We start from the raw sequence: 26,390 nt of genomic DNA on the forward strand, positions 1-26,390 counted from the left end.
GGTCTAAATCGTATCTTCTCTGACCGTTGCATTAAAGCGGTACAATAAGAATGTTCAACCTATTTCTGCCATAGAAATATATCAACAAACTCCATATAAAGCACCACTGCATTAAAGCAGTATGTTCACTCAACCGGTTGTCTGCAATACATTTTGGACACAGATGAGCTCACCTTGATGAAACTACTTGGCTGCAAGGTATCAGAATGCGCGATACTGTTACAAGTTACTCTCCAAATGCCTGATCAGTTATGTAATACATAATTGGCTTTACAGGGGATTCCTTGAATAAATTTTGTATATGTATCTATATGTATTGAGTGCCTGCTGAAAACTCTATTTCTGTTGTTTCCAAACACGAGCTTGCCTCTAATGTGTGGAAGTCTTTGGAGCACACCATTCTACAGTAACACGTGGGCTGCCAGTTTGCCAGCCTGAGTGTACAATGACTACACTGGCTGCATGGCAAAAAGATACCGGAAACTGAAGTCATAGGGCATCACACCCACCGCTTCCAAAATGGCCTTGCTCTGCTTTTCTGCCAGACATCTCTGTATTGACTTGCTGAGGGAGCTAGGTAGTTGGTCAGCTATCCAGTCTAACAGGGATTCCGCATCCTTGGCAAAGTCCCTCATGTACCAGTCCAGGAGCTTAGGTATCACTACTTTTGCTGGTGTCACCCCAACTGCTGCTTGCAAATATTCAGTTTTTGCAATTTCAAGCTCGTTCTCTACCTCTGCTGGTGTATAAACACGCACCTACAACCCAAAATGAATCATTAAATTCTTCTGGATTACCTGATGTATTGTCTTTTTCAGTGCACAGTTGCACACGTCTAGCCCTCTTGAATGACCATTACGATACATCTAACTTGTGTTACTTACAGCAGGTGATGACCAACTTCCACAGCAAAGAGCGAAGGTCACCAAAGGCTCAGGCCATTCTAACCCGTATGTGCCACACATGAGGCCTTCTGTTTCTCTCCCCCTCTGTTTCCATTCAACCTGTGAAGTAGTTGTGCAAACTTCAAAACGCCGTTTATTATAGACCAGTACTACTGTCTACTTGAGAACCTACAGTGAAATACAATTACAGCACACATTGTCAGGATCAGATGGGAGCCGTAAAATGAAGTGCTCTATAGCCAAGGCACTGAGGTAATGGCCTCCAACGTTTATTCCTGCCTGCAGAGTTGCCAGCAACAGAAAGTCAATCAGTTGCTCAAATTTTATCTTCTCGAGTCCTATATGCATCACACTGGCAAATGCATGCAAACCCAGTTAGTCAATAGTGTCCTTGAATGCAAGGGCTTTCCCATCCTTAAAAGGAAAGTCAAACATGATCACTCACGCCCTCAAGGACATAAACATGATGGAAGAAACAAATTAACTTAAGGGGGGAAGTTGATGCTATATTTCTACCTTTCCCATCAAGGCAACAACCTTGTGAGGACTGTTTGGTATCCCATGCTCCAAAAACGCCTGCATTGCAACTGAAACAGAATGTCAAGATCAAAGAAGTTCTGCACATTGATCCCAAAATCTTAATTCCGGAAAGATTGCATACATGCATCATGCAGACATTGTAAGTGTTGATCCAGAAGGCCAACTTCTGTTGGTGTGTAAGACCTTGAAGATCCACTATGCTCAGCTTCTCTACTAGGCCCCTGTAACAAAGGCACAGCAAAGAATGTTAAGATGGGATCATGAATGCACTGCTGAATTTTTGGAAACACATCCAAAGAAGAATGTGGCCCATGATAAAACACAAGCACGGTTCTATTTTTGGGTAAAATCCACTGTTCCATCCAACATGCAGACATGCACACACGCCACAGGTGCACTCTTCTTTTAGGTGGAACCACTGTTCACTAGTTCATTAATGTACAAGGGGAATAGACTTCATGACAAATCATCCACAAAGCTCTATGCTCTGAGCTCCAGAAAGATGCATCAAAGTTCCCAAAATACCATCATATTGACCAGCAATTTTACATGCTAATGGCACGGATAAATCTCCAATCTGCCCAACAAAAAGGCAAAGCCCTGGTCTATAATTCTCTTATGCATGGTCAAGGCATGAGTATTCTGAAACCAAGTGTGGCCGATCACAGAAGTCTCTTTTGGAGCACTACTTTGGTGTGCCAGATCCTGTGCTCCAGGCCATGATGAAGTTTTCCAAATACTTGATCACTCAAATACCCCCCTGGAAATATGAGCAAGAAACCATGAATGTGAAGCAGCCCATAAGCTTTGATTTTAAGTGCCTATCAAAAAGCACATGTACATTAAGTCACTACACTTAATCACACTGTTTACCGGTCACTCTAAAGGACTGAAGGGTATGATAAGGATCTATATCATATTCTTCAACTGTATGCCTTTGACACCTCATGTAATGGAGACCAGCATCAACTACACAATCAGATATGGAGCAGCCCATAAACTTTCATCTGGAGTGTGGGCCCCGAGTAAGGGACACCAGCATCAACTACACAATCAGGTATGGAGCAGCCCATAAACTTTCATCACACTATTTAATGGTAACCCAAAAGGACCTGAATGATACAAAACATGGGATCTGCAAGACATTCTTCAATTGCATGCCCTTAACACCTCTTGGCACACTATTCAACTACCCCACGCAAAGTAATACCGAATTTGTATGCCAATCCTTGTCCTTATTACCTTTTGCTTCTCCTAACAGCACCTCATGTGTTTCCCTTTAAAGTTCAGTTCAATCCATCTTTTACCATGGAATCTGATCTCTCCGTCCTAAGTCACTGATTCTTGCCAATATGGGGGTATGGTTATTCGACAGGGAACCCATACTCAATACTTTTAATAGCACAGTAGAATTGCATGTTTTTATCCAAGTAGCGACTTGTCTTGTTTTGCCACAGAGATAAATAAAATGGCATATTCTGCCAATCATTCTGTTTTCTCTGCCTACATATTGGGTATTTGTGTGGAATAAAAAGGTTTTCAATAAGTCCAACTCGAATAGGTTGAATCAAATAGGAAAGAGTGTCAACTCAGCAAAATGAACGGCTTTCAACATTCCTTGGATGAATCTCAAAGGACGGTTTGTAATCAATGGACTTGTGAAGGCACTTTTCAACCAAGTAACGAGGTATCTGTCACAACTGCAAATCAGACCGTGAGTTTCTGCATTTAAAACGAGTTTTTTTTTCTTTTCTTTTTTTTTGGGGGGGGGGGGGGGGGGGGGGGGTTGGTGTGTGTGTGTGTGATCAACCCCTGTTTAGCACCTGCATCTCTTACATCAAAAGCATCCAGCACATCAAGCAACATCACAATGAGTTTGGAACATAGAGACAGGGAATGCCTGTTCCGGCACATAGGAACGGATTAACGCGTTCTGGAAGGTCCGAACCTAGGAAATGCTGGCAGAACATTCCACCCGTTCCTTGTCCCGTTCTGGGCTGTTCCCTGGCCATTCCAGGTCCGTTCCCTGTTTGGAACGGCTGTTCCAACAGTGGACTTTTTTTAAAAGAAAAAATTGTTTGAATGGGTGCAACTCCCTGGCCTAGCGTCGCCCATTCAGTCGCACGACTCTCGCCTCTCCTGCCTCTCCTGTCCTGCCTGTCCTGCCTGCCCTGCCTGCCGCCTGCTTGGCCCGCCTCTCTTGCCTGGCATGACTCCCGTCCGCAATCAGGTGAGGATCATTATCTCCCCCAAATTTGGGGCATTTTGGACAGACTTCAATTGTTGGAAATTGCCCCAAATTTTGGGGCTTTCTCAAGGATTGGGGCCCAAATTTGGTTGCAATGTCCCCAAATTTGGGACATTGGGATCCATCATCTTGGGATCTAAAAGAGCCCCCAAATTTGGGAGTTGAAAATGTGCCAAATTTTGGGGCATTTTCAGCAAGGGAATGTAGGCTGGAAAGCCCCAAATTTGGGAGCTGAAAATATGCCAAATTTTGGGGCATTTTCAGAAAGGGAATGCAAGTTGGAATGCCCCAAATTTGTGGCATTTTCAGTAAAAAGAATGCAGGCTGAAGTAGCACCAAAGTTCGGGCATTTTGAACAAACATTTAACACATGCATGTTGAAATTTTGGCTGCAAATTTCTGCAATTCCATTGAGCTTTACTGATTATTTGTCACTTTTGTATAGATGGCAGCCTTGACATCTATGGGATCTTCATCATCCTCAGCAAGTACTTCGTCAACAACTGGACGAAGTCGAAGCACTACTTGGTCATGGTGGGATGAGGTAGATGTAGGGGTGCCATTGAGAGGTGGAGGGGCTCCCCCTAGGAAATGCAAACTTTGCTCTTATGCTCACACTAGTGGGGCTGATAAAGTGAAAGCCCATCTTCTACATGAGGAGGGGAAAGTGGTGCATTTTTGCACCAATGTATCAATTGAGGAAAGGCACGAGTTACTTGACCGAATAGCCACTTCTATGGGGAATTCACATGCCAGGAGGACTCCAAATATAGCAGTGGATCCAACAACATGGACTCCAATGCCAACAGGGCATGGTGCTTCATGTAGAAGACCACCAGGATTAGTGGCTACGCAGCCTTCTCGTGGGCCATCAATAGCAGCAAGTCGTAGTGTTAGATAGAGTTCATTGCACACTTCATGGGAACCAAAGAAAAAAGAGGAAACAGACGCAACAATGGCACGCTTTGTTTACCATGACCATATTGCATTCAAATCAGCCACATCACCTTATTTTTTAAATATGGTGACAAAGATTGTAGAGTATGGACCCACATATAAGCCCCCTTCATCAGAAACTATCACGACTACATTGGTTCAGAAGGAGAAAGCAGCCATAGAGATTGCAACAGCAAGTAGTGTAGCATTGACTTGCTAAGTGTCCTTAAAGACAAGATACGTGTACCACCATCATCAGAGCTCTACAGGTTAGTGGGTAAGTTAAGAGTGACATTAGAGTTGGGCTTCTCCTTGTCTCATTTGATAGATGAGTACAAGTAGTTTTGGCTAAAGCATTCCCACTCTTGGCTTGAGTTTGTCTCACTTCTCTCATGTCCTATTTTCCTTTCACCATTATTGTGGCTGTGGTTAAACCATTCCTTTTAATCACTGCAACTACAAAGGTACATATTCCAGAAGGGAAATAAAAGATAGATGATACTATAATCGATTGCAAGTAAACAGGGGAAAGGAAAGATAAATGACACTATATGCAATTATAGACTCTTGTAGCTCCTCATCTATCCCATTGTGGAGTCAATGCTTTGAGCTCATCTCGATTCTCTCATGTTGGTGTTTTCCTTTTCCCAACCATTGACCCTTGATGTTAGGGAAACACAATCTCAAAAAATAAAAAAAAACAACAAACTTCACTTTAGAGAGCTCATTTTTCAATCCACCATCTTCTCAAAAAAGGAATTGACATGTATGATTTGCTAAACCCAACAAAAGAAAACTTGTCTAAATTCACATGTTCAATTAGCTGTTAAATTTGTTTTCTTTGGGATTAGCACAGTTCTAAGACTGTTTTTGTAAAACACTCAAAAAAAACTTTCGGATAACACCCGTATTAGGGATTCTTGACTTTTCAATAATACCCGTATTAGGGATTCTTGTTTTTTAATAACAAACATGTAGATTTACTATAATACCTCTTTTTGAAGTTCATCTCCCACTTGGGAATCATAATAAATGTATATGCATGTGTGCATGTATACAACTTTTGAATGATCTTATGAGAGAGAATATTTTCTCCTCACTTTTAAGTTGATTGTATCTAAGCTCAACCCTAAAGGACTCAGATCTAGGCCTTGTAGGTGGTCTTGATTGGAATCATGTAAGCCACCTTAATCAATTTGTCTACTACTACCATGATTGAATTATATCCACTTGCAGCAATAGATGGACCAACTACAAAACCCATGCTTACGAACTCCAATTTCATTTGCAAAATGTCATGTCACAAGATGATAAATTTCATGTTGGTCCTTTCTGCCATAATCCTTTGACAAGACAAGCATGGGTTTACATAGATACCACATTCCCTTTCATTCTTGCTCAATAATAGCACTTTTGGATAATGTTAAGAATCTTTGCATATCCCAGGTGTCCAACTACGAGTTTATTGTGTGCTTCCCACAATATATTTGCCTTAACTTCCTAACTCTTTGTAAATATAAAGTCAATTTTGAAACTAAAGACATCCATCGCTCACATGATAGTTCAATCAAGGGAGCTTTACATCTTCAACCCTCAACTCATCTCAAACTCTTTTATGTGTTTATGGCTGTAATTTATTTCTGAAAATTTGTCATATTCAGCCTTGATTGTTCATTCTTCTTAATGTCTAGTTGCAAAATAAGTGAATGTTCTAACTGTTAAGGATACGATATTGTATGGGGTGCTTATAGTGGTATCACACGTTGGTTAGAATCTAGATCCTCCACCAAATCACTTGTAGTGCTGACAATTATCTATATAGATTGCTTGCGTATGCTTTTCTTTGGAGTTTTCAATGGAAGAGTCTAGTGCTATCCTTCTAGCCATCAAAGGCTTAGAGGGGAGAATCAATATATCCTAGAGAAACTTCTCAAAACTAGAAAGAGTTGACAAGCCTAAAGAATCGAAGGGAAGAAGCCTGCCTACTTCTAGGAGACAAAGCTAGAGCAATGAAAGGAGTGATCAAGAAGCTCATCTACTTCTGTGAGGGGAAGTGGATTAAGTGAAAGACATGTTTTACTTCGAGACAAACAAAGAGATCACATTGAAGTCCATCCTCTTCTTAAAAATCATCCAATGCCTATTCTAATGGATTCTCATCGAGTGACAAAGAGTCATGCTCTTCTTGTGGAAAATTTTATCATCAAAAAAGGTATCAACCTTCTCCATCTTCATCCTCATCAACCACTTCATAGTCTTCAACCTCAAGGTCCAAGCGAAGTTATAAGAAGAAGAACACGTAGTCACTATTGCAACTTAAAAAGAAAATCAAATTCAATATGTACAATGGATCATGTAATCCTAATCTTCTTCTTAAGCTTATCCACTCAAAGTTTGTAGCTTTCCACTTAACTAATCCAGCCCACCCTTGTTGGACAAGGTTGGAATATGATCATGCTACTTCAAAGTTCTGGAGATCCTTTGTTCGCATGATATAAGGCCAATTTCTTCTTGACATTTCAAAAGAGATGTAAAAAGGAAATGGGATGGCTTTGGCAACAAAACAATGAGTCATTTGGTGACTATGCAAACTTTAAAGAGGTTGTGGGAGCTACTTTTGAATATCCAACTTTAACAAAATCAGCAGCTCCAAGAAGCTAATGAATTTCCAATGGGGTTTGCATTTCACACTTTATACCGCTCTTGATCATTATCATTATTCTAGTCTTAGGAAACTCATTGATCATGTTGAGACATAAAAAATAGAGCACAATGGCAATAAAATTATATCAAATTTTTGAAAAGGAGAAACAGATTGATCAAGAGGGATACTCAACCCCCAAAGAAAAAACAAAACAAGTGGTGAAAGTAACCATCAAGTCAAGACAAGATGGAGCCTATGCACCTCCTAATGCTCCTCAATTCTGATCCAATCTATATGCACAAGGCAAGCACCTCTTTGAAGAAGAAAATCAATGCTTCACGAAAGAAGGGAAATATACTAAATGTGGAAAAATGGGTCACATTGCCAAACATTGAACAAACAAAGGACAAAACAATGTTTCTAACAACAATCCAAGTCATCAATTACAATCAATGCCATGATGGACATGTGGCAAATGCAAATCACAATTCAAAGATGAATAAACTATTAAATGCTTTGGAGCAATTGCAAAGTAAGCAAGCCCTATTCTTGATAGACCCTAGAGCGAATGAAAACTCTCTCCTTGTAATTGGTTAAGAAAATTGGCTTAAAGAATAAAGACATGGAGGCTTCAGTAGAAGTTTGCCAAGCTTTGAGCCCATGGCCACGTGTGACGGATGGGCCAACTCATCTAATCTATCCTCATCAAGTACGACACATCCAATGGCGTTCATTAGAAAGTATCAGACTGTTTCAAAGTGCCTATTTGTGCCCATTTGGGGTCACTTTTTATTGTAGGTGTTATTTAGGCTTCCTCTCCACAACACACTTGTAGATACCCCCAATCTTCAGCCGACATCCTACGACATTTGCCCATCTCATCCCCATCCATCAACAGCCCGAGGTCTTGAATGGCGAATCACCATCCAAACCCTCCAGATCTTGGTCATTCCCTTGACCTATATGTTGATCGAGGAAGGCCATGTCGATACCATTTGATTCCTGCAGATTCTCCATAGCAGCATCAGATGCCGATCACAAAAGTCTTATTGAACCCTGACTAGGTAGTCCAACCAAACTCCTTGCATGAAAACTCTCTGAGAACAGTCTATTCTGCATGCAAATTGGCAAACCACACGCTTGCTCGATCTCTCGCCTTCACACTCTCTCTGTCATTCGGTCAGATGCCACGGGAAGGAAGAAGGACAATGTGCAAGTCATCTAGTATTCGGGAGCAGGTCATGTGTAGCAAGCATGGCAGGCGTAACCCTTTGTAGAAGTGAAAGAAGGAATGAAGACTGCTCTCAACCCTCCTGAGACTCGGACGCACCTAATTTGTGACTGTTGCCGGTACCGCAGAATGGGACACTCACACACACACAGGTCTGCAAAAGATGGGCAGATGGGAGGCAAGGTAGGGCGCAGCAGCTGGTGTGTAGGTCAGTAGCATCACGCAGACTGGTGACCAGGGTAGCCGAACCTCTTGTCGTCCTGGACGAACAAGAGACGCAGGGAAATCCGCCGCAGCAGAAACGTCACGTCACAAGCACATTCACCATCACTCTCTTCTTCTCTTTTTTTTTTCGTAATACTCTCTTCTTCTCTCTCTCTCTCTCTCTCTCTCTCTCCTAGCAATACACTCTCTCCATCTCCTTCCCTCTCTAATTTCAAATTCAAATTTCAAGCTTAAACTTTCAAGCTCTCTCTCCTCAAGCTCTCTAACCCCACTCCCTTAAGCTCTCCATCAGCCATCCTCTCTATCCTCAAGCTCTTGATATGTAAACTCTTGGTATAAAGTCTCTAAATGTTTAAAGTGTATTATTTAGAGTCCCAACATTAAGTATAGGTTTTTTTTTCATCGAACGTAGCATTAGACATAGGTCCAAGATTTATTAGTCCAATTAGTACGTACTAGTATCGGATGGTACTAAATCGGATGCCATCGTGTTGTGCTAAGAATTGCTCTTAGCCACTTAACAGCCCCAAAACATGCTTATTTTGGGCTTATTTTAGCCAAAACCCTAAAACGGAGATCGGATTGAGAGAGTTAAGTGGGAGAGGATCTAGAATCCTAATTTCCTATAAATTGGCAGCCAGCCCTCCACTCTCCCTCCAATCTCGTTTTTGCAGGTTTCAAGTGTTATCAGCTTGCGCCCACACCCCATTCGCAGAGGACATCTGAGCCCTTGCTGTCCATCATTGTTCCCTACAGTTTGGCGCCTGTTTCTAGCCCTCCACATGCTGATTGCTGCTGTTTCTGCCTGGCGACTGACTCCTGATCATTTACACTGTTGTCATACAGCTTGCCACGTTAGTAAGCTGCTGCATTTGCAGGCCCCAGCTGCCACCCTAATAGTTTTCTCTCTCCTCTTGCAGTCGCTGCAGTCTTTCTCTCTCCTGCAAGCTATCCTGCTTGCATTTTAAGTTTTTCTCTCTCCTGCAAGCTATCTTGCCTACGTTTTGTCTTTCTCTCTCCTCATTGTTGTCTGCATCAGATCTAGCTTCTCACTGCTGCGTTTGCTGGTGTTCGACATCCGGAGGCTGCTTGTTGCGATTCGAGATCTGTTCGGAGTACGACACACTCTCCTACTCATTACCCCTGCCTTGATCCTTGAGATACACGAGTTCAAGGTTCAGTATTCATTCACTGCATAGTGTGTTTGTTGCATGAGCACCGTATTATTAGTAGTCATATCATTTCATTTATTAACTGTGTTCATTGTCTCTGAGTTACCCTAACCCTAACCCTAACTGTGTTCTTTTATTAGTCTGTGCTTTGTCGTACGGTTTCTGTTTATGCTTCTGTGTTAGGGTATTTTCTTTACATGGTATCAAAGCATGGTACTCTTTGAGAAACCTAGGCCTTTGCTCTGAGAGCTCTTCGCAAGAAGCAAGAACAACAATAGGTTCAAATGACTTCGAACATATCAACACCGATTCAGTCTCCAGAACAGCCCATGCCGAGAACCGAGCAAGAGTGGGCCAATCAGTTTGCTCCACAAAGTTCTGACATGGTGGAAAACACATCTGAGTATGTGGAAGAAAAGATAGGCAAGCTGACCTCTGAAGAATATAAATTGATCATAGCCTATAGATAAAAGAAGATCAAGGAGCTCGACCGAAGGATTGCCCTTCAAGAAAAGCTTCTGAATGAAGGTATGCATGATTTTCACTCTTCAAATGTTGCGCGTAAGTCTAATGATGCTGCAGGGCCATCGAGATCTCCATCAGGGATGGGCCCCCCTCTTGGAGAGCAAGATCCTAAGTATTTTTCCATTTTTTCAGACTCTTCTGTCCTCTCCGATGCAAGGTACTTTTGATTCGTCTTTTGTGCCTTCTTTTACCTCTTCTGTTTTGCAATATACTAGTAGAGATCATGTGGAATAAAGAGTCCAGTTTGTTGACTACGGAAAAGGTCCTCTTGAGGACCGATTCTTGTATGTTAATAAACGTCGCGGGGATTATAAGAAAAAGTCAAGTACCTCTTCTTTTGCCTTTCCTTCTTTTCCGTCTACTTCACATAATCAGAATGAATTTGGTGTTCCTTTCACTTCATTACATGGTGCATCATCATCTTCACAGTTTCATTTTCAGTCTTTAAATGATAAAATTGAACAAAAAGAATTTGCACCTCATACACCTCACTTTCAAAACCCACCCATCCCACCACATTCTTCCGCTGTTGCACCACTTCTATTTACACCATTTACATTTCCATTTCAGACACCTCATGTCGCACCGCACATCACACCGGGGGAGTATAAAAACATAGGCACATCCTTTAGGACCTCATCCTTCCCTCAGTCGGGTGGTGTTCCACCTACCTCATACATACTTTCAGGATCATTGCAACCTGGGTATCCCACTCAGTCTCTCCCGAGTGTGGATCACTTGCCTCCACAGTTTGCCTCCATGGCATTGTCTAGTGGACCTTCTGGTCATCCTGTTGTGTCCCAGTCTCACTTTGGACAAGGCTACCGTGTCCTAGTGTCTCCACCTACACCAACACCTTATGGAAACATTCATGTTCCAGTGCCTCCGTATCGATCGGCACTCATTGGACACTCACAGCCTCCTTTTGCCTACCCACCTCTTTCCCCTCCCTCTTTCTCTTATCAGACACACCCACCTCCATCATCTTCCCTATCATCATCTTACACCACCTATCCGACATCTCATGGTTCTAGCTCATCTTCTGCCAAGAATGCATTTAATGACAAGACTCGTTTTAACGGGTCAAACTTTACTACTTGGTCGAATTTGATGAGACATGTCCTTGACTCACAAAACCTATGGGATCTTATGCAAGGGTTGGAACCCCAACCTGATCCCGCATTTGTTCCATACGAGATCGTCCGCTCATGAAAGGCTAGAAATGCCTCCGCTATTGTCGAGCTGATGAAGGGCTTATTGCCCGAGTTTCATTCTCAGCTTCAGTATTTTGACTTAGCGTCAAAGCAAAGGGCACACTTGACTGACCGCTATGCGGCTCAAGATAGGACCCGTCGTATTAATCTTGACCATGAGCTTCAGCTTTTCAAAATCACTGACCGGGATGACTTGAAAGTCAAGTTGGCTGAGTATTGGCGTCTCCTCATTGAATTCTCCACTATGGGGACTCCCAAGTCCTCTGACGATCATGTCACATTGTTCCTAAATAAACTCCCCAAGAAATACTTCAATTTTGTGGAAGGAATAGTTTCAAGCCTACCATGCTTACATTCTATGAATTTGAGTGTTAGTTGTTGTGTTACGCACGGTTATTCGATCAATTTCATATGAATTCCTCTTCAAAGGGGGCTCTTCTTGCTCATTCTCAGAAAGGGCAATAAGGGAAGGGCAAACCAAACCAAACCTCCACTCAAAATCAAAATCAAACTCAAAAGCTAAATCAATCTAGGGATTCTCAAGGAAACTCCTAGTCACAACTTAAACCAGGGTGGTAGAATGTACCCAAAAAGAATAGGTATTGTCAAAAGGCTAGCCATTTTGATGACGAGTGTCCATCAAAGGCACGAGGCACAGCACCAAAACCCCTTGATCGAGCAAGCCTCAGCAAGGGAGGCAAGGTGATGGCAAGGGGCAGTTTAAAGGTCAGACTCACACTGCCACCGCACAGCCATCTCAATTGACAACGTTCTCAACTCCAGAGGGCTTGTCTGACTGGCCTGCAGAGACCCACATCGTCTCCGTAGAGACATCTGATGCGAGTCTCGTTCACATCTATGAGTTGCCTCTTGACGAGGTTACTGCAGAGGCCCACTCGTCACAGCCGAGCACTTCAGCTCCAGTTTGGGTTGTGGACAGTGGAGCTACATACCACATGACTCCTATAGAGAACATTTTCCGTACCCGAGCCCCTGCAGCCGGGTAGGTCCGTGTAGGAAACAACTCCTCGGTCAAGATTCAGGCTCAAGGTTGCATCAGTTTTGCCACTGACAAGGGTCCGGATTTGGCTTCGCTGGACAATGTATATCATATCCCTCAGCTTGGGGTAAACTTGTTATCTGTTCAGCAGCTTTGCCGGTTGGGGCGAGCAGTTTTCTTTATAGCAACCACAGTCAAGGTCCTTGACTCTCAGACTGGTTTAGTGATTGCTCGCAGTGAGGCACAGCCTAATGGCCTATACCACATGACTCACTTTCTCACCGAGCCGACTGTCGAGGGCTCCGTGCTCCATAGCTTCTAGACCTTAGCCACATCTTGGGAGCCTACGCACAATGAGCGTCTTTGGCATTTTTGCTTAGGGCATCTTGGTTATGACTCACTTTGAGTTGTCACGCCGTGAGCTGGTTGAGGGCCTTCCATGCCTGAAGCTAGCTCGAGATGTCTGAAAAGCTTGTTAGCTCGGGAAGCAGCACTGTATCCCATTTCCTCAATAGTCTACACATAGAGCTGAGGAGCCTCTTAGATTGATTCACGTTGACCTTTGCGGGCCGATATCCACTGCCGCTTTGAACGGCGCGTTGTACTTCTTTTTTATAGTGGATGATCATTCTCGATACATGTGGGTGTACTTCCTCAAGCATAAGTCAGATGCTTTCACATATTTTTCTGCTTGGATGCTGCTGATTCATAACCAGACTAGTCGTCGTGTCAGATGCGTGAGGAGTGATAGCGGTAGTGAGTTTATCTCTCGCGAGTTTTCCAAGTTTCTACAGAAGCATGGCATTTCTCGCCAGCTCACCTCTACCAACTCCCCCTCTCAGAATGGAGTCGTAGAGCGTAGGAACCGCAGAGTCATGGAAATGGCACGCTCTATACTGTTCCAGCAGAGCTTCCTGAGTGCCTTTGGGTCGAGGCTGTTAATACTTCTGTGTACATCCTCAACTGGTGCCCCACTACGGCTCTTCCTCAAAAGACCCCCTATGAGGCATTTTTTGGCTCTCGGCCTGTTATTTCCCATTTCAGAGTCTTCGGGTGTCATACATACACACACACGCCTAATGACAAGATAGATAAGCTTACTCCCCGAGCTGATCTACTTATTTTTATGGGATATTCCTTTAAAATGAGCCTCTTAGATTGATTCACATTGACCTTTGTGGACCGATATCCACTGCCGCTTTGAACGGCGCGTTGTACTTCTTTTTTATAGTGGATGATCATTCTCGATACATGTGGGTGTACTTCCTCAAGTATAAGTCAGATGCTTTCACATATTTTTCTACTTGGATGCTGCTGATTCATAACCAGACTGGTCGTCGTGTCGGATGCGTGAGAAGTGATAGCGGTAGTGAGTTTATCTCTCGCGAGTTTTCCAAGTTTCTACAGAAGCATGGCATTTCTCCCCAGCTCACCTCTACCAACTCCCCCTCTTAGAATGGAGTCGTAGAGCGTAGGAACCGCAGAGTCATGGAAATGGCACGCTCTATACTGTTCGCAGCAGAGCTTCCTGAGTGCCTTTGGGTCGAGGCTGTTAATACTTCTGTGTACATCCTCAACTGGTGCCCCACTACGGCTCTTCCTCAAAAGACCCCCTATGAGGCATTTTTTGGCTCTCGGCCTGTTATTTCCCATTTCAGAGTCTTCGGGTGTCGTACATACACACACACGCCTAATGACAAGATAGATAAGCTTACTCCCCGAGCTGATCTACTTATTTTTATGGGATATTCCTTTGAAATGAAAGCCTATCGTTTGTTCGATCCTCGAACAAACAAGGTGATCCTTAGATGGGATGTCGTTTTTGACGCAAGGAATATTGTGCAGTTTTCTGCACCAAATTCCGTTCCACTTTCTTCTTCCACATTATCAGAGATCGTACCTACTGAGCTTGGTCTACTTCCTGCTCCTGACATTCCTGTATTTTCTTCAGCTCTCAAGCCCCCTTCACGAGACCCGTTACCTCGCTGGTACCAGCAGACCATGCAGGATTCGGGGATCCTACCACCGGATTCCACTCCGGAGGGACCTAAAAGATCTACCCGGCTTGCTCCTTAGGCATCATTTGTATTGCTGTTTATAGCTGATTACATAGCGTATTCTAAGCCGGATACATAGCAAGAGGCTCTTCAGCATCCTCAATGGCGAGAGGCCATGGAAAAGGAGCTAGAGAGTATTGACAGAAATGAGACTTGGACATTGGTGGATCGTCCGAGCCACAAGAAAGTCATCGGGACAAAGTGGATTTTTAGGACAAAGCTAAAAGCTGATGGGACTTTAGACAAGTATAAGGCTCGCCTTGTAGTGTAAGGGTTTCGACAAAAGCACGGCATTGATTATGAAGAGACATTTGCTCCTACTGCACGTCGACTTCCTTTCAGTTGCTACTCGCACTCGCCACTCACCATGACTGGCTAATACATTAGATGGATGTTTAGAGTGCCTTCCTGAACGGATACTTGAAGAAGGAAGTCTATGTGGAGTAGCCATCGGGCTTTTCTTCAGGGAACCCTAGGGATCAGGTATTCCGCTTACAGAAAGCTCTTTATGGGCTGAAGCAAGCGTGGCGGTCTTGGTTCCATAGAATGAATGAGTTCTTACAAACTCATGGATTCCATTCTACCCCTTATGACCCGAACTTATATGTTCGATCCACACCAGAGGGGGTTAGCTATATCCTGCTATACGTTGATGACTTACTTATCACAGGTTCAGATTCTATTGCCATAGCAGAAATTAAGGCTAATCTTAAAGCTACATTTGAAATAACAGACCTTGATTTGTTGTTTCAGACACGGCCAGTGGCCACACCTCTTGATCCCACTATCCACTTGTCGAAGGATACCCTAGTACAGCCCTGGTGATTTCTACTCTTGATCGTGACAGTGATGATGCTTACAGTTTTTAGACATTAGATTCACTTATTCTTTTATATTGTATTATGGGCATTTGTAACTTCATCCGCACTGCCAGGATAACCTAATTATAAAAGGGCACTTGGACAAGTGAACAATTCCCCTGCGAGGGCACTGTCCCAATGGCACCGTTACATAGCATATTGCATGAGCATGACATCTTGCATCTCCCTTTGCATTACCCCATGCATTGGCATTCTGTTCATGTAAACATACATCTATACGCATTTATCCCTTTTCGATCTTTTGGAGTGGTCGACTCTAGGATCCACCATATTCGTAGCATAACACATGGCAATTCTCCTAAAGGTAGTTTCCCTACCCTTGCTTGCTTGCTTATTTTGCTTGTCTTACTAAGCCCACTATCCTCTTTTTTGCCTATCCACATATTCACCACATGATTGGCACATACACACACTTGTTCTCATCATTAGGCACTTAGTCTAGTCAATGCGAGGGATTGGTCTACTAGTTTTATGCTTAAACTCTCTTTACCTTTTTCTATCTGCCACTTAATCGGTCATTGCCTCTATATTACTTATGTATTTTCAAAACATTTTTTTAATACTTTTTTTTTAAAGTTCATTGATTCCATCCACCTTTGTAGGACTTGGTAGGCCCTTGGACAGCCGCCGAGCACCCTTGGTCTGATGCCCTGGCCTCTTTGGGGTGATCACTTGGGCTCCCTTGGTAAGATAATCATCGCCTCTGTAATCTTGGTAGGCCACTGGGTAGCCGACGTGCACCCTTTGTCCGATGCCCTGGCTGCTTTGGAATGGGACGCCTTGGGGTAAATCAAAATTTAGACTAGCCTACTTTTCTCGCCCTATTTGGGGCTTGAGAGGGGGTGTTGTGCTAAGAATTGCTCTTAGCCACTTAAACAGCCCCAAAACATGCTTATTTTAGGCTTATTTTAGCCAAAACCCTAAAACAGGGAGCGGATCGAGAGAGTTAAGTGGGAGAGGATCTAGAACCCTAATTTTCTATAAATTGGCAACCAACCCTCCACTGTTCCCCCAATCTCGTTTTCGCAGGTTTCAAGTGTTATCAGCTTGCTGCCCACACCCCATTCGTGGAGGACATCTCAGCCCTTGCTGTCCATCATTGTTCCCTACAGTCTGGCGCCTGTTTCCAGCCCTCCACACGCGGATTGCTGTTGTTTTTGCCTGGCAACTGACTATTGATCATCTGCACTGCTGTCGTACAACCTGCCACGTCAGCAAACTGCTGCATTTGTAGACCCCAGCTGTCACCCTGACAGTTTTCTCTCTCCTGTTGCAGTCGCTACGGTCTTTCTCTCTCTTGCAAGCTGTCCTACTTGCGTTTTTAGTCTTTCTCTCACCTGCTGCCTGCATTTTTAGTCTTTTTCTCTCCTCACTACTGTCTGCATCAGATCCAGCTTCTCACCGCTGCGTTTGCTAGTGTTTGACATCCGGAGGCTGCCTTGCTACCATTCAGAATCCGTTCGGAGTACAACACACTCTCCTACTCATTACCCCTACCCTGATCCTTGAGATACAGGAGTTCGAGGTTCAGTATTCATTCACTGCATAGTGTGTTTGCTGCATGAGCATCGTATTATTAGTAGTCATATCATTTCATTTATTAACTGTGTTCAATGTCTCTGAGTTACCCTAACCCTAACCCTAACTGTGTTCTTTTATAAGTCTGTGCTTTGTCACACGGTTTCTGTTTATGCTTTTGTGTTAGGGTATTTTCTTTACACATCGGACATGACAACCCTGACAATGACACAACAAAGACTATAGTACCTTACATTGGCAAGCTTAAAGTTCAAATACAAGGCATGTGGACCACGCTATCTTCTATACCGCAAATCTTGATGGTTGCATTGTGATTCTTAGTACGCACTAGAATCATGGGCAAACTTGACCATCTTTTTCTGAAAATCATGTGTCAAAAGCCTCTCTCCTATGCTATGCAGCTTGTTTCTGCCAATGACTAGGATACTATGAATCAGCTAAGTTAAGCAACACAAACAGCCTAAAGATCTCGATCAATTCTAAGATAGAAAAGCAAAAAACTCCTCCCTCCATCCTCCCTCCTTTGCCTCGCTCCATCCCCCTCAAAATACCTTGACCAACTTCACACCAGAGCAAAACCCAAAACCCAAAAATAGATTCCTGCTTCTACCCTTCCACCCACAAACCCCCCCCCTCCCCACACTCTTTCCTCCCTCCATCCTCCCCTCTATCCTCCCTCCTTTGCCTCGCTCCATCCCCCTCAAAATACCTTGACCAACTTCACACCGGAGTAAAACCCAAAACCCAAAAATAGATTCCTGCTTCTACCCTTCCCCGCACCCCCCCCCCCTCCCCGCACTCTTTCCTTTCCCTTTTCATGTCTCTCAAAGTGAGGGGTGTTTCTTCAGTTTCAAAAAAGAAACAATGAAAACCTGATCCCCCCCAAAAAAAACACAAATTTTCTGCATACAGTTGTAATGTGGACCCCCTTTTCCTTTCCCTTTTCCTCTCTCAAAGTGAGGGGTCTTCTGTCAGTATCAAAAGAGCACACTGAAAACCTAATCCCCACCCTCCCAAAAACACAATTTTCCTGCATACAGTTGTATTGTGGAATAGTTGAGGTAACTTACATCAATCGTTTTAGAAGGCTGGCAGATCTTGGAATCTTGGTGTAATCCAAAGAATCGGTTAGGACTTGTTGGTAGTACCTATATGGACCAACATCCCTGGATGTCGAGTATCTACAGATCCCATATGGATCAAGACAATCTATGTCTTCAGTTAAACCTGATGATGTATTGTAGCTAACACTGTTTGTAGAGTTGAATCTCCATGCACTAGAGAAGGTTGAATGTAACATAGTAGATGACATTTCAGTGTCAACACAAGGGCCTGGTTTTGCCAGCTTCAGAAAGATGCTCGAAAGGCAGTATACCATCTCTTCAGAAAGAAGATTGGGATCCATGACATGTCCAGCATCTGCATTGCCCACTTTGAGCAAAGTAGGGACATTTCTCACTGTGTCAACCTGAGCAAAGAAAAAGCACAGGTGAAGAGAGCCAATTGTGAGTTAGATGGACATATTATATAATGCAAACAGTCACCCATCCCCTATCTTTCTACAGTCTGCATATTAACTTCGGCAAGTTTGCAAACGTACATTTGTAGTGGAAGACTGAGAATCCAACTTGCCACCTGCTCTCTGTTCATTTTCCTTATCCAAGCCCATGCCTTGATCTAACATGGTTATGTTTTGATATGACAAAATGACCCTTGGAGTAGCAACCTCACACTCTGAAGATTGATAATGCGCACTTTTAACTGCATATCCTGAACCCATTTCAAAACTGGGCTTCTCAGAGCCAATACTGTGGGTAGCTGATTTCTTAAGCTCACCATCATTTAGCTTTTCAACACCAACATAAAGTTGTTCAGTCTGGTTGTCTATGACAGGAGGAAGGAGTTTTGCAATAACAGAGTTTCTTTTCCCTTTGATACCATTTTGCATGTGCTGTACTTGGAGTGGAAGCTTTGGACACAAATTGTCAGGGTTTATGCTTGACTCTTTTTCATGCTTGGAAGCTGACAGGTAAACTGCTTCATTGTACAACCCTTGACGTAATGATACAATACTTTCTTCCAGATTTATAACCTCTTCTTCAAGAACAGCAACTTCTGCTAGAAGTTTTTGGATCTGTCCAAATGTGATAAAAGGTTTGATTAGGAAATGTTCTGCACTTTGTAAAGTGACAAACTGAAAAATGAAACTATAAGTCAGTACCTTAGGTGCAAGACCAGGGGAGATGCGGGGCAAAACACCAAGAGTTCGCCTAAAGGCCCGTTCTAAAGCTTTATGTGTATCAATTTCCTGCCTCAATTTCTTTTGTAACTGGGCAACCTGCCGAAGAGCACACCTCAGAATCAAATTTGGCAATTATCTAAACTCAGTACACCAAGCAGAGATCAAAGCCTATGAATTCTAGAATCACAATCTAGCTAAAAGAATACTTAAACCACATTTTTATTAATAACATAGATCTAGAAGCAACACAAAAAAAAATGTACTCTAGGTTACAAAGGGCATAAATTGTATTGACTTCATGCAACATTACATCTTTCTCTAAAGAGAGCCTGTATTCCCGAATAGCACGTCTTTGCTGCTGCCCGTCCTCATTCAAACCAATAATGTTGACCTTCACAAGCCAAGATACAGTTAGTCACACTTCCAAGTTCCAATAGAGAATCACTTGTAACACACATTTTTTTGAGTCTCGCTTCCCATAGAAAGCCACTTTTAACACACCCACACGCACATTTTTTGTGAAACTGCAGTTTGGTTCATTTATAAAGGAGGGGATGATGCTATCAAGGAGGTCCACACCACACAAAAGTGTACTGAGAATATTAGGAAAACAGAGGCAAAGAAAATAATGATGAAGATGAAGATGGCAGAGCAGCAATGACAACAGAAAACAAGATTATAGTGGTGACAATGAAGAAAAAGAAGTAAAGTAAGAGGAAAAAGACAAACAAAAGGGGGGAGAGAGAGAGAGAGAGAGAGAGAGAGAGAGAGCTGCTTTGGATTACGAAAAAAACAAGAGAGCTGCTTTGGAATGTTTCATTCAGCCAGTGTTAACTTGAACCCCATTACTCCCTTCAATGATTAGCAACCATCAAGCGACTGCTCTTATTGAAGGATCTACAAATGCACTATATCATATAGTGGTAGAAAACAGATGTTGGGTTATTGATAATGAAAGGGATGCTTGGAATTCCAAGCTCAAAATGTTTTTGTGCAAATTATTGGTGGAAGGATTACCAATGGGGGTCAGCTGAGCAAAAGGAAATTTAGTTGGTGTTGATGTTTCTTTTGTATAATTTGCATGGAGAGTCCATTGCTCTTATGGAGGTTGTTCCTACTGGCTCATTAGTCGTGGTTTACCTATCTACTGCATGGAAAGCCATTAAAACTCAGCACATTAAGCCCAGAGACTGGATATTTAGAAGCATTCCCAGAGGGCCTTTGGAAGAAGAACAGCCAATTCTATTTCATTTCTTCTATTGATAGGCAGTAAGGCAGTAATTCTGCATCTTCACATGTGGCAGGAATTCAAAGAACACTACTCTTGCAACTTTCTTCATTGCAAGCAACTAGAATATACCGAAAAAGGGAAGCTTCAACCATGGTTTCAGGTGGTCAAAGATGCTAGATTGGACACAGATGCACAGAGAACCTAATTGCAGGCTGCCTAGGATTAAATAAACGATTGTGACAGACGAAAGGTTAAAAAATGTTCCTTGTACCATAGAAAAAGACAACCACCAGATTATTGGCAAAATGACAAGGATAGACAACAACCTACAAAAGTAAGACCACTTGATCTCCTCAACCCTCCAACCAACTGAATATAGCCATGTACGCAAGCATCAGATGACTAAGTTGTAGTTGTGCCATTTTGGCAGGATAGATGAACATCACTTTCAAGACATTAAAATTGGTCAGGTAATCAAGACAACACTCTTTCCAGTAAAATTCCTCAGTAACTTCAGGTTAAATATTCTAAGAACTTGACCTTCAAATTATAAAAAGAAGAGAGGCACTGAAGAAGAACATCAACAAGGCACCTTTTTCTTCAGATTCCTTTTGTTGGACTGATGTGTTCCACGACCCCAGCCTTGCATTGAATGAACTTCCCTGGTGGCATGAGTTCCACTTCAAAAGTGCAAAAATGGTGGATATTTGTTCTCTGTATAGCAGAGAAACTTTGTAACTCTCTCTCTCTCTCTCTCTCTCTCTCTCTCTCCGTAAATCTCTCTCTCTCTCTCTCAAGTGCAGGCTGCAACAGCCAGCCATTACCTTCATCAAATAAGCTTTAAAGTGTCGTTATATCCATGTCTATTCCAGCATAATCATAACTTTTAATTTTACCTAATACTTAGTACCCCATTCCCTTGTTCTGTATCCCACTGGTTCCTATGCTGTTTTACGAAACCATTCCCCATTCCCTGTTCCATGTTGTGATGCAAAGAACATATTGTCACGTTTGTTTGTTGTCCAATTACCAAAATTTGGCAATAATTTTCTTTCTCCTCCAATACCGAAGTTCCTAATCTCCATCATTTGGTGTAGGGTTTGGGCTCTATGGACTATAGTCTATCACACACTACACAGACTTTGATTTTTCACCGTGTGGTCTGTGTATGTGTGTGTGTGTGTGTGTGTGTGTGTGTGTGTGTGTGTGTGTGTGTGTGTGTGTGTGTGTGTGTGTGCGTGTGTGTGTGCGCGTGCTGATGCACAGGCACATCGAATAAAAGTGAATGGCATGCTTATAGAATTAATAGCTTCCACATTGAAGATCAAATATTTTGCCAGAAGGGGATGACTTTGTTCTTATCTTTGATGGCGAACCAATCATACCAGCTGATTCCATGTGCAAAATAGTGTGAACTGTTTCATATGACAAAATCTACACTCTACAATCCCGTGGCAGGTTAATTTTCAATCATATCCTACCTGTCTTTCCACTAGAGCAGAGTTTGTGTAATTTGCTTTTTATACTGATACTTGAGCCTCAGCATTCACATGACCAGAAAAGCAGACCCACAAAGAGGGAGTAATGTCATCTCAATGGAAATGCACAAACTTGGGGATCATCAGCAAGCTGTGTGCATTCACGCAAGAGATGACTACTCTTATTTGGTTCAACGCTACGGAAACATGAAATGCATTCATACATCAGTCAAATGGATGTCTCACTTATTGCTAAAGTTAATCGTCATCCATAACTGCTAACAGGTACTGTCTATGTTGTTCTAATAGCTGTGAATTGCTCGATCTACACTCACAGACATATGTTACTGATTCAGTTATTTGGATAGCTCGATCGACATATAATCTGATAGACCATTCGCTAATTGAGCATCTGTACACTGAGCTATATCATCCGCCCATCATACTGTCACCAACTTCATGCAAGCTTGCCGCCTACTAAACAGATCCTTACAAGCTATGGCACTGGGATCCTAAAAGAGGGAAGACATTTGTGGCTAGCATGCATGGAATACAAGATGCTTGAGTGAGTTAAGAAAGAAACATACCTACCACTTCAGCTGAGTAGTTCCAGCAACATTTGTGAATGTTAAGGGAATACCCTGATTCAGCATTGGCTGGAAAAAGAATGCAAATAAGTTACCTTACAAATGTGCAAAAGAAAGCAATTAGAATGAACTTACAATAGAGCAAAAGAAAAGCAATTAGAATGAGAGATTGTTACTGTTTTGGTTGCCTGTGGAAAGTAGCCACGGATGGAAGGGGATACTCACCGTCCAGTTTCCTCTGCTTCTGCATCAAGTACTACTCGTATCGAGATGCTGCAACCACAGTGATGGATGTGAGTGAGGACAAGGAAAGCTCTGCTTGTGCATGAATTGGCCGGTACCCAGATGATGCAACGGATGGCGAGTGTGAGTGTGAGTGAGGACAAGGAAAGAAAGAAGGTGTATATAACGTAAGGCACAGTGGGAAAATTGGGGGGGGTCCAATCAAAAGCGAATTGTGAGAAAGAATGATGGGGAAGGAAGGTGCAGAGAGGCACTTGTGGGTTGTGAATGGAAGTTGTGAATGGGAGGGGAGGCGTGATGATGGGTGGTGGTTGGAACTTGGAAAGAGGGGCTCTCTCTCTCTCTCTCTCTCTCTCTCTCTCTCTCTCTCTCTCTCGTAAAGCAGGGGAGGGGAGAGAGAACTGAGAGATGGCAAAGCATGGGCTTTCTTTTGAAAGAGACAGGTTTCCAGTTTCCCAAAATTGGAGACAATTGTACTCCGAAAAAATATTTGGGCAAAGATTGCATTTGCACCCCTCCCACCCGCGCCCCGCTATGTATGTAGTGAATCATGATCTCTAAAATGGAGAACATTTTGATGAGATCTTTGCACTTTGCAGGCAGAAAAGCCAAACAAAAGCATCACCCCCATCATCCAGAAAATTGCAATGCTTTCTGTAAGCATGAGAGACAGAGAAAGAGAGCGAGCGCTGGTTAGCAACACATGCTGCTGTCTTGTGACGTGGCCAGGGATGTCTCTCTCTCTCTCTCTCTCTCTGCCTCTCCTGCGAGCTAAAATGATATTGCCCCCCCCCCCCCCCCCCAACCCCCCGCGAGCTAAAATCATATTGCCACGCGTGCAGGATCCCTAGCCAATCATCACCCATCGAACTGGGCGTCATCATGTTAGCCTGTAGGCTGTACGGGTGACGTGGCCAGATGCAGGGCTGGCTGGCTGCTGGCTGGAGGCTGGAGCATAGCAGCCTAGGCCCTACCGCTACGCCCCCTAATTTGGCGCACATACAGTCTGTGTAGATGTAGAATGTTTGTTTGGTAGCGCTTCCCACAAGCACGGAGACAGCCTCCCGAGTCCCAAATTCCAATTTGGCTTGGCTTAATTTGGGGGCCCTTCAAAAAGACTTCAAAAGAGTACCGTTTAGCAGATCAGTTTGAAACCCTGACAAGGCAAGTTCATGTGCATGTGAGCGAGGACACCCAAAACACACTCTGCCCCTATCGCAATTGCTTGCAAATTACTCCAAAGTAGATGATGCAAGAACCCAACTCTTTGAACTCCGCATGAAACCTCCTACCCATGAAAAGTCCCCTAAGGCATTTCACATTGATTCGAAAACCTCAATGCGCACAATAGCATTTTTCGACTCTCTTTCTTCTAAGGGGGATGAGATGCTAGCATATATCATAGGACTACCCTTGTCATCTCTACTAGAAGCAGGTTATAGACCTTTTCGTAGCACCCTCCTCCTCACACACATCACAAGCTACATTAGTCACCTCAATGAGATCGTTAACTGTAATTGGAAGGCAATTCCAAACTTCTTGTTTTGCATTTGAATCTTTGTTGTCCTTTCACATCCCTTTTCAAGTTCACAATGGGAAAGTCTTATCACATTAATGCCACAACAAGCTCACAATAATTTTATTAGTTGTTACACACTTGAAAAAAATTCGCTTGCTGCGAAAGTCCAATCACACCACTACCACGACAAGCTCAAGCAAATGCTCCAAGATGTAATGGCAAGTAAGATGACTAAGTTCCTAAACACCAATTGCAAGGGGTTCCCAAAATGATCAAATTAGGTTGGGAAACTTTGCTAGTTTGCGATATGCATAAGGCACCCTATTTTCATGGCAAATGGCCTAGGAATATGAAGATCCTACACAATTCTAGAAGGGACCTTAATGGAACTTCACTTGTGAACCCACAAAGGCAAACTTATTATCTCAATCCACTTCATTGTGGCCATAAGCTCTCAAAAAGGCACATTCTAACACAATCTTAGAGATGACCATTAGCAAGATGTTTTGCATTGAATTAAGGAGATGTAGAGTCCATCAATGAAATCATATTATCATAAGATAGAACTTACACATAACATCATATTCTCTGATGAGTAAGATGGTTTAAACATTTCTTATACTTTAACAAAAAAAGAAGGAACGGTGTTTGGGAATTGATTTGCACTTACACAACTTTATGTATAGTGCAATAATAACAAATCAAATACTCAATATAGAATTATTTAAAATCTTACATAATGAGTAAACCTTTAACTACAAGAACAATGATGCAAAGAGATGATATAAGCCTTGTATTTTTTGTAAGGGTTCTCCATCTCCAAGGGAGAAAAGATGCACTAGTGGTAGTCTACTAGCATATCCAATTGCTTCATGGACATCTTCTTGAATTGAGTATCCACACTTCTAAGTTTCAACCTTCTAAACATCATGTTGACTTTCAAGTGGCGCTTAAGTAATCCATGCCTTTTAATCTACAAGCTACCACATGACACATTCAGTGGGGTAGTATGCTAGGCCAAAGCAACTAATGTGCAATAAATATGCTTGAAGCTTTTATCTTGCAGTCAATGCATTATATGCTCCATATGAGCACTCATAGATGGATTTATTGCTTGCCAAAGTAAGCAGCTTTATAGAGGCACCCTAGGTGTTCTTAATGTTTGTGGCATAGATGTGATTAATAAAGTTTTCCTTGCCATCAAAGGCATCACCTCGAACTTTACCCTTTCTTTTCATGACAGTCCTCCTTTGAAGAGACCTCTTTCTTTTTACAGCTTTTTCACATGCAAGCTTCTTAAATCCACTTTTTACATGCTCACTCTCATTACACATAACTTCAAGGGATTATTTGTTTCCTTCTTTCTAAATGTGTGATATCTTGTGACTCATTTTGATCAACACACTAAGAGGGTTGATATGATATAACTTTAAAGGCAAAATGTTTCTCTCATGGATATTAGCCTTGCAAAAGAAAGAAGTTTAATATCAATGAATGATTAAGACATCCAATAAAACAAACTTAAAAAGACAATTAGACCAACTAAAATTTTCTATCATAACACTCAAAATAGTAGAACGTTTAAACATCCAAAGTTGCTTGGACATGTTCTTCTAAATAACACAACCAAAGTCAAAAGGCATTGCTTTAATGTTTGTTAAGCTCCTAAACTTTCAATCATACTAGGAAATGTCAACCATGTTATGGTATTTATTTTATTGCTATGAAAATGAGATGTTTTTAATTTATTTTGTGGAGTTTCACTATTATTTACTATTCCCCCAATACAAAAGCAAAGGAATACAAATCATTAAATCTACACATGAGGAAGGTGCTAACTTGTGCTTGTGCAAAGATTGTACACAACCTCTAATCATGTGCTATATTTCTCTATCACTCTCTTGTGTTCTCAGAATTGTTGTGGTTAATAATTCTTTATTACTGTTCTGCGCGCGCTTCGCGCACACAGAATG

The 26,390-nt window shown here is 42.5% G+C and overlaps 1 protein-coding gene across 4 annotated transcripts; it reads right to left on the bottom strand.

Annotated features, from left to right (window-relative positions):
• On the bottom strand, nt 1-23,677 carry LOC148027198 (uncharacterized). Of its 4 annotated transcripts, none has more exons than XM_087691736.1 (12): nt 22,881-23,677; nt 22,660-22,724; nt 21,183-21,252; nt 19,670-19,750; nt 19,339-19,455; nt 18,718-19,251; nt 18,188-18,585; nt 1,567-1,666; nt 1,422-1,481; nt 1,101-1,184; nt 885-1,004; nt 1-758 (listed from the first exon to the last, which is right to left on the bottom strand). In XM_087691736.1, the coding sequence occupies exons 2-12, from the start codon at nt 22,719-22,721 to the stop codon at nt 450-452; spliced, it is 1,935 nt and encodes a 644-aa protein (XP_087547862.1). In that variant the 5' UTR covers nt 22,722-22,724; nt 22,881-23,677; the 3' UTR covers nt 1-449. The 4 variants fall into 4 exon arrangements, with proteins under 4 accessions (XP_087547862.1, XP_087547864.1, XP_087547865.1 ...); XM_087691738.1 differs by having other exon boundaries at nt 21,183-21,304; XM_087691739.1 differs by having other exon boundaries at nt 22,656-22,724.
• Nucleotides 23,678-26,390: the final 2,713 nt, after the last annotated feature.

This window comes from Lygodium microphyllum, chromosome 13, assembly GCF_053477565.2.
Source record: "Lygodium microphyllum isolate KBCC chromosome 13, Lygodium_microphyllum_v1.1.10, whole genome shotgun sequence".
NCBI lineage: Eukaryota > Viridiplantae > Streptophyta > Polypodiopsida > Schizaeales > Lygodiaceae > Lygodium > Lygodium microphyllum.

Coding starts and splice junctions, on each gene's coding strand:
- LOC148027198 (XM_087691736.1), bottom strand. CDS start 22,721: ATGCTGAATCAGGGTATTCCCTTAACATTCACAAATGTTGCTGGAACT. Junction 21,253..22,659: donor GGAACTACTCAGCTGAAGTG/GTAGGTATGTTT, acceptor TCATGCCACCAG/GGAAGTTCATTCAATGCAAG. Junction 1,005..1,100: donor TCCCATCTGATCCTGACAAT/GTGTGCTGTAAT, acceptor ACTACTTCACAG/GTTGAATGGAAACAGAGGGG.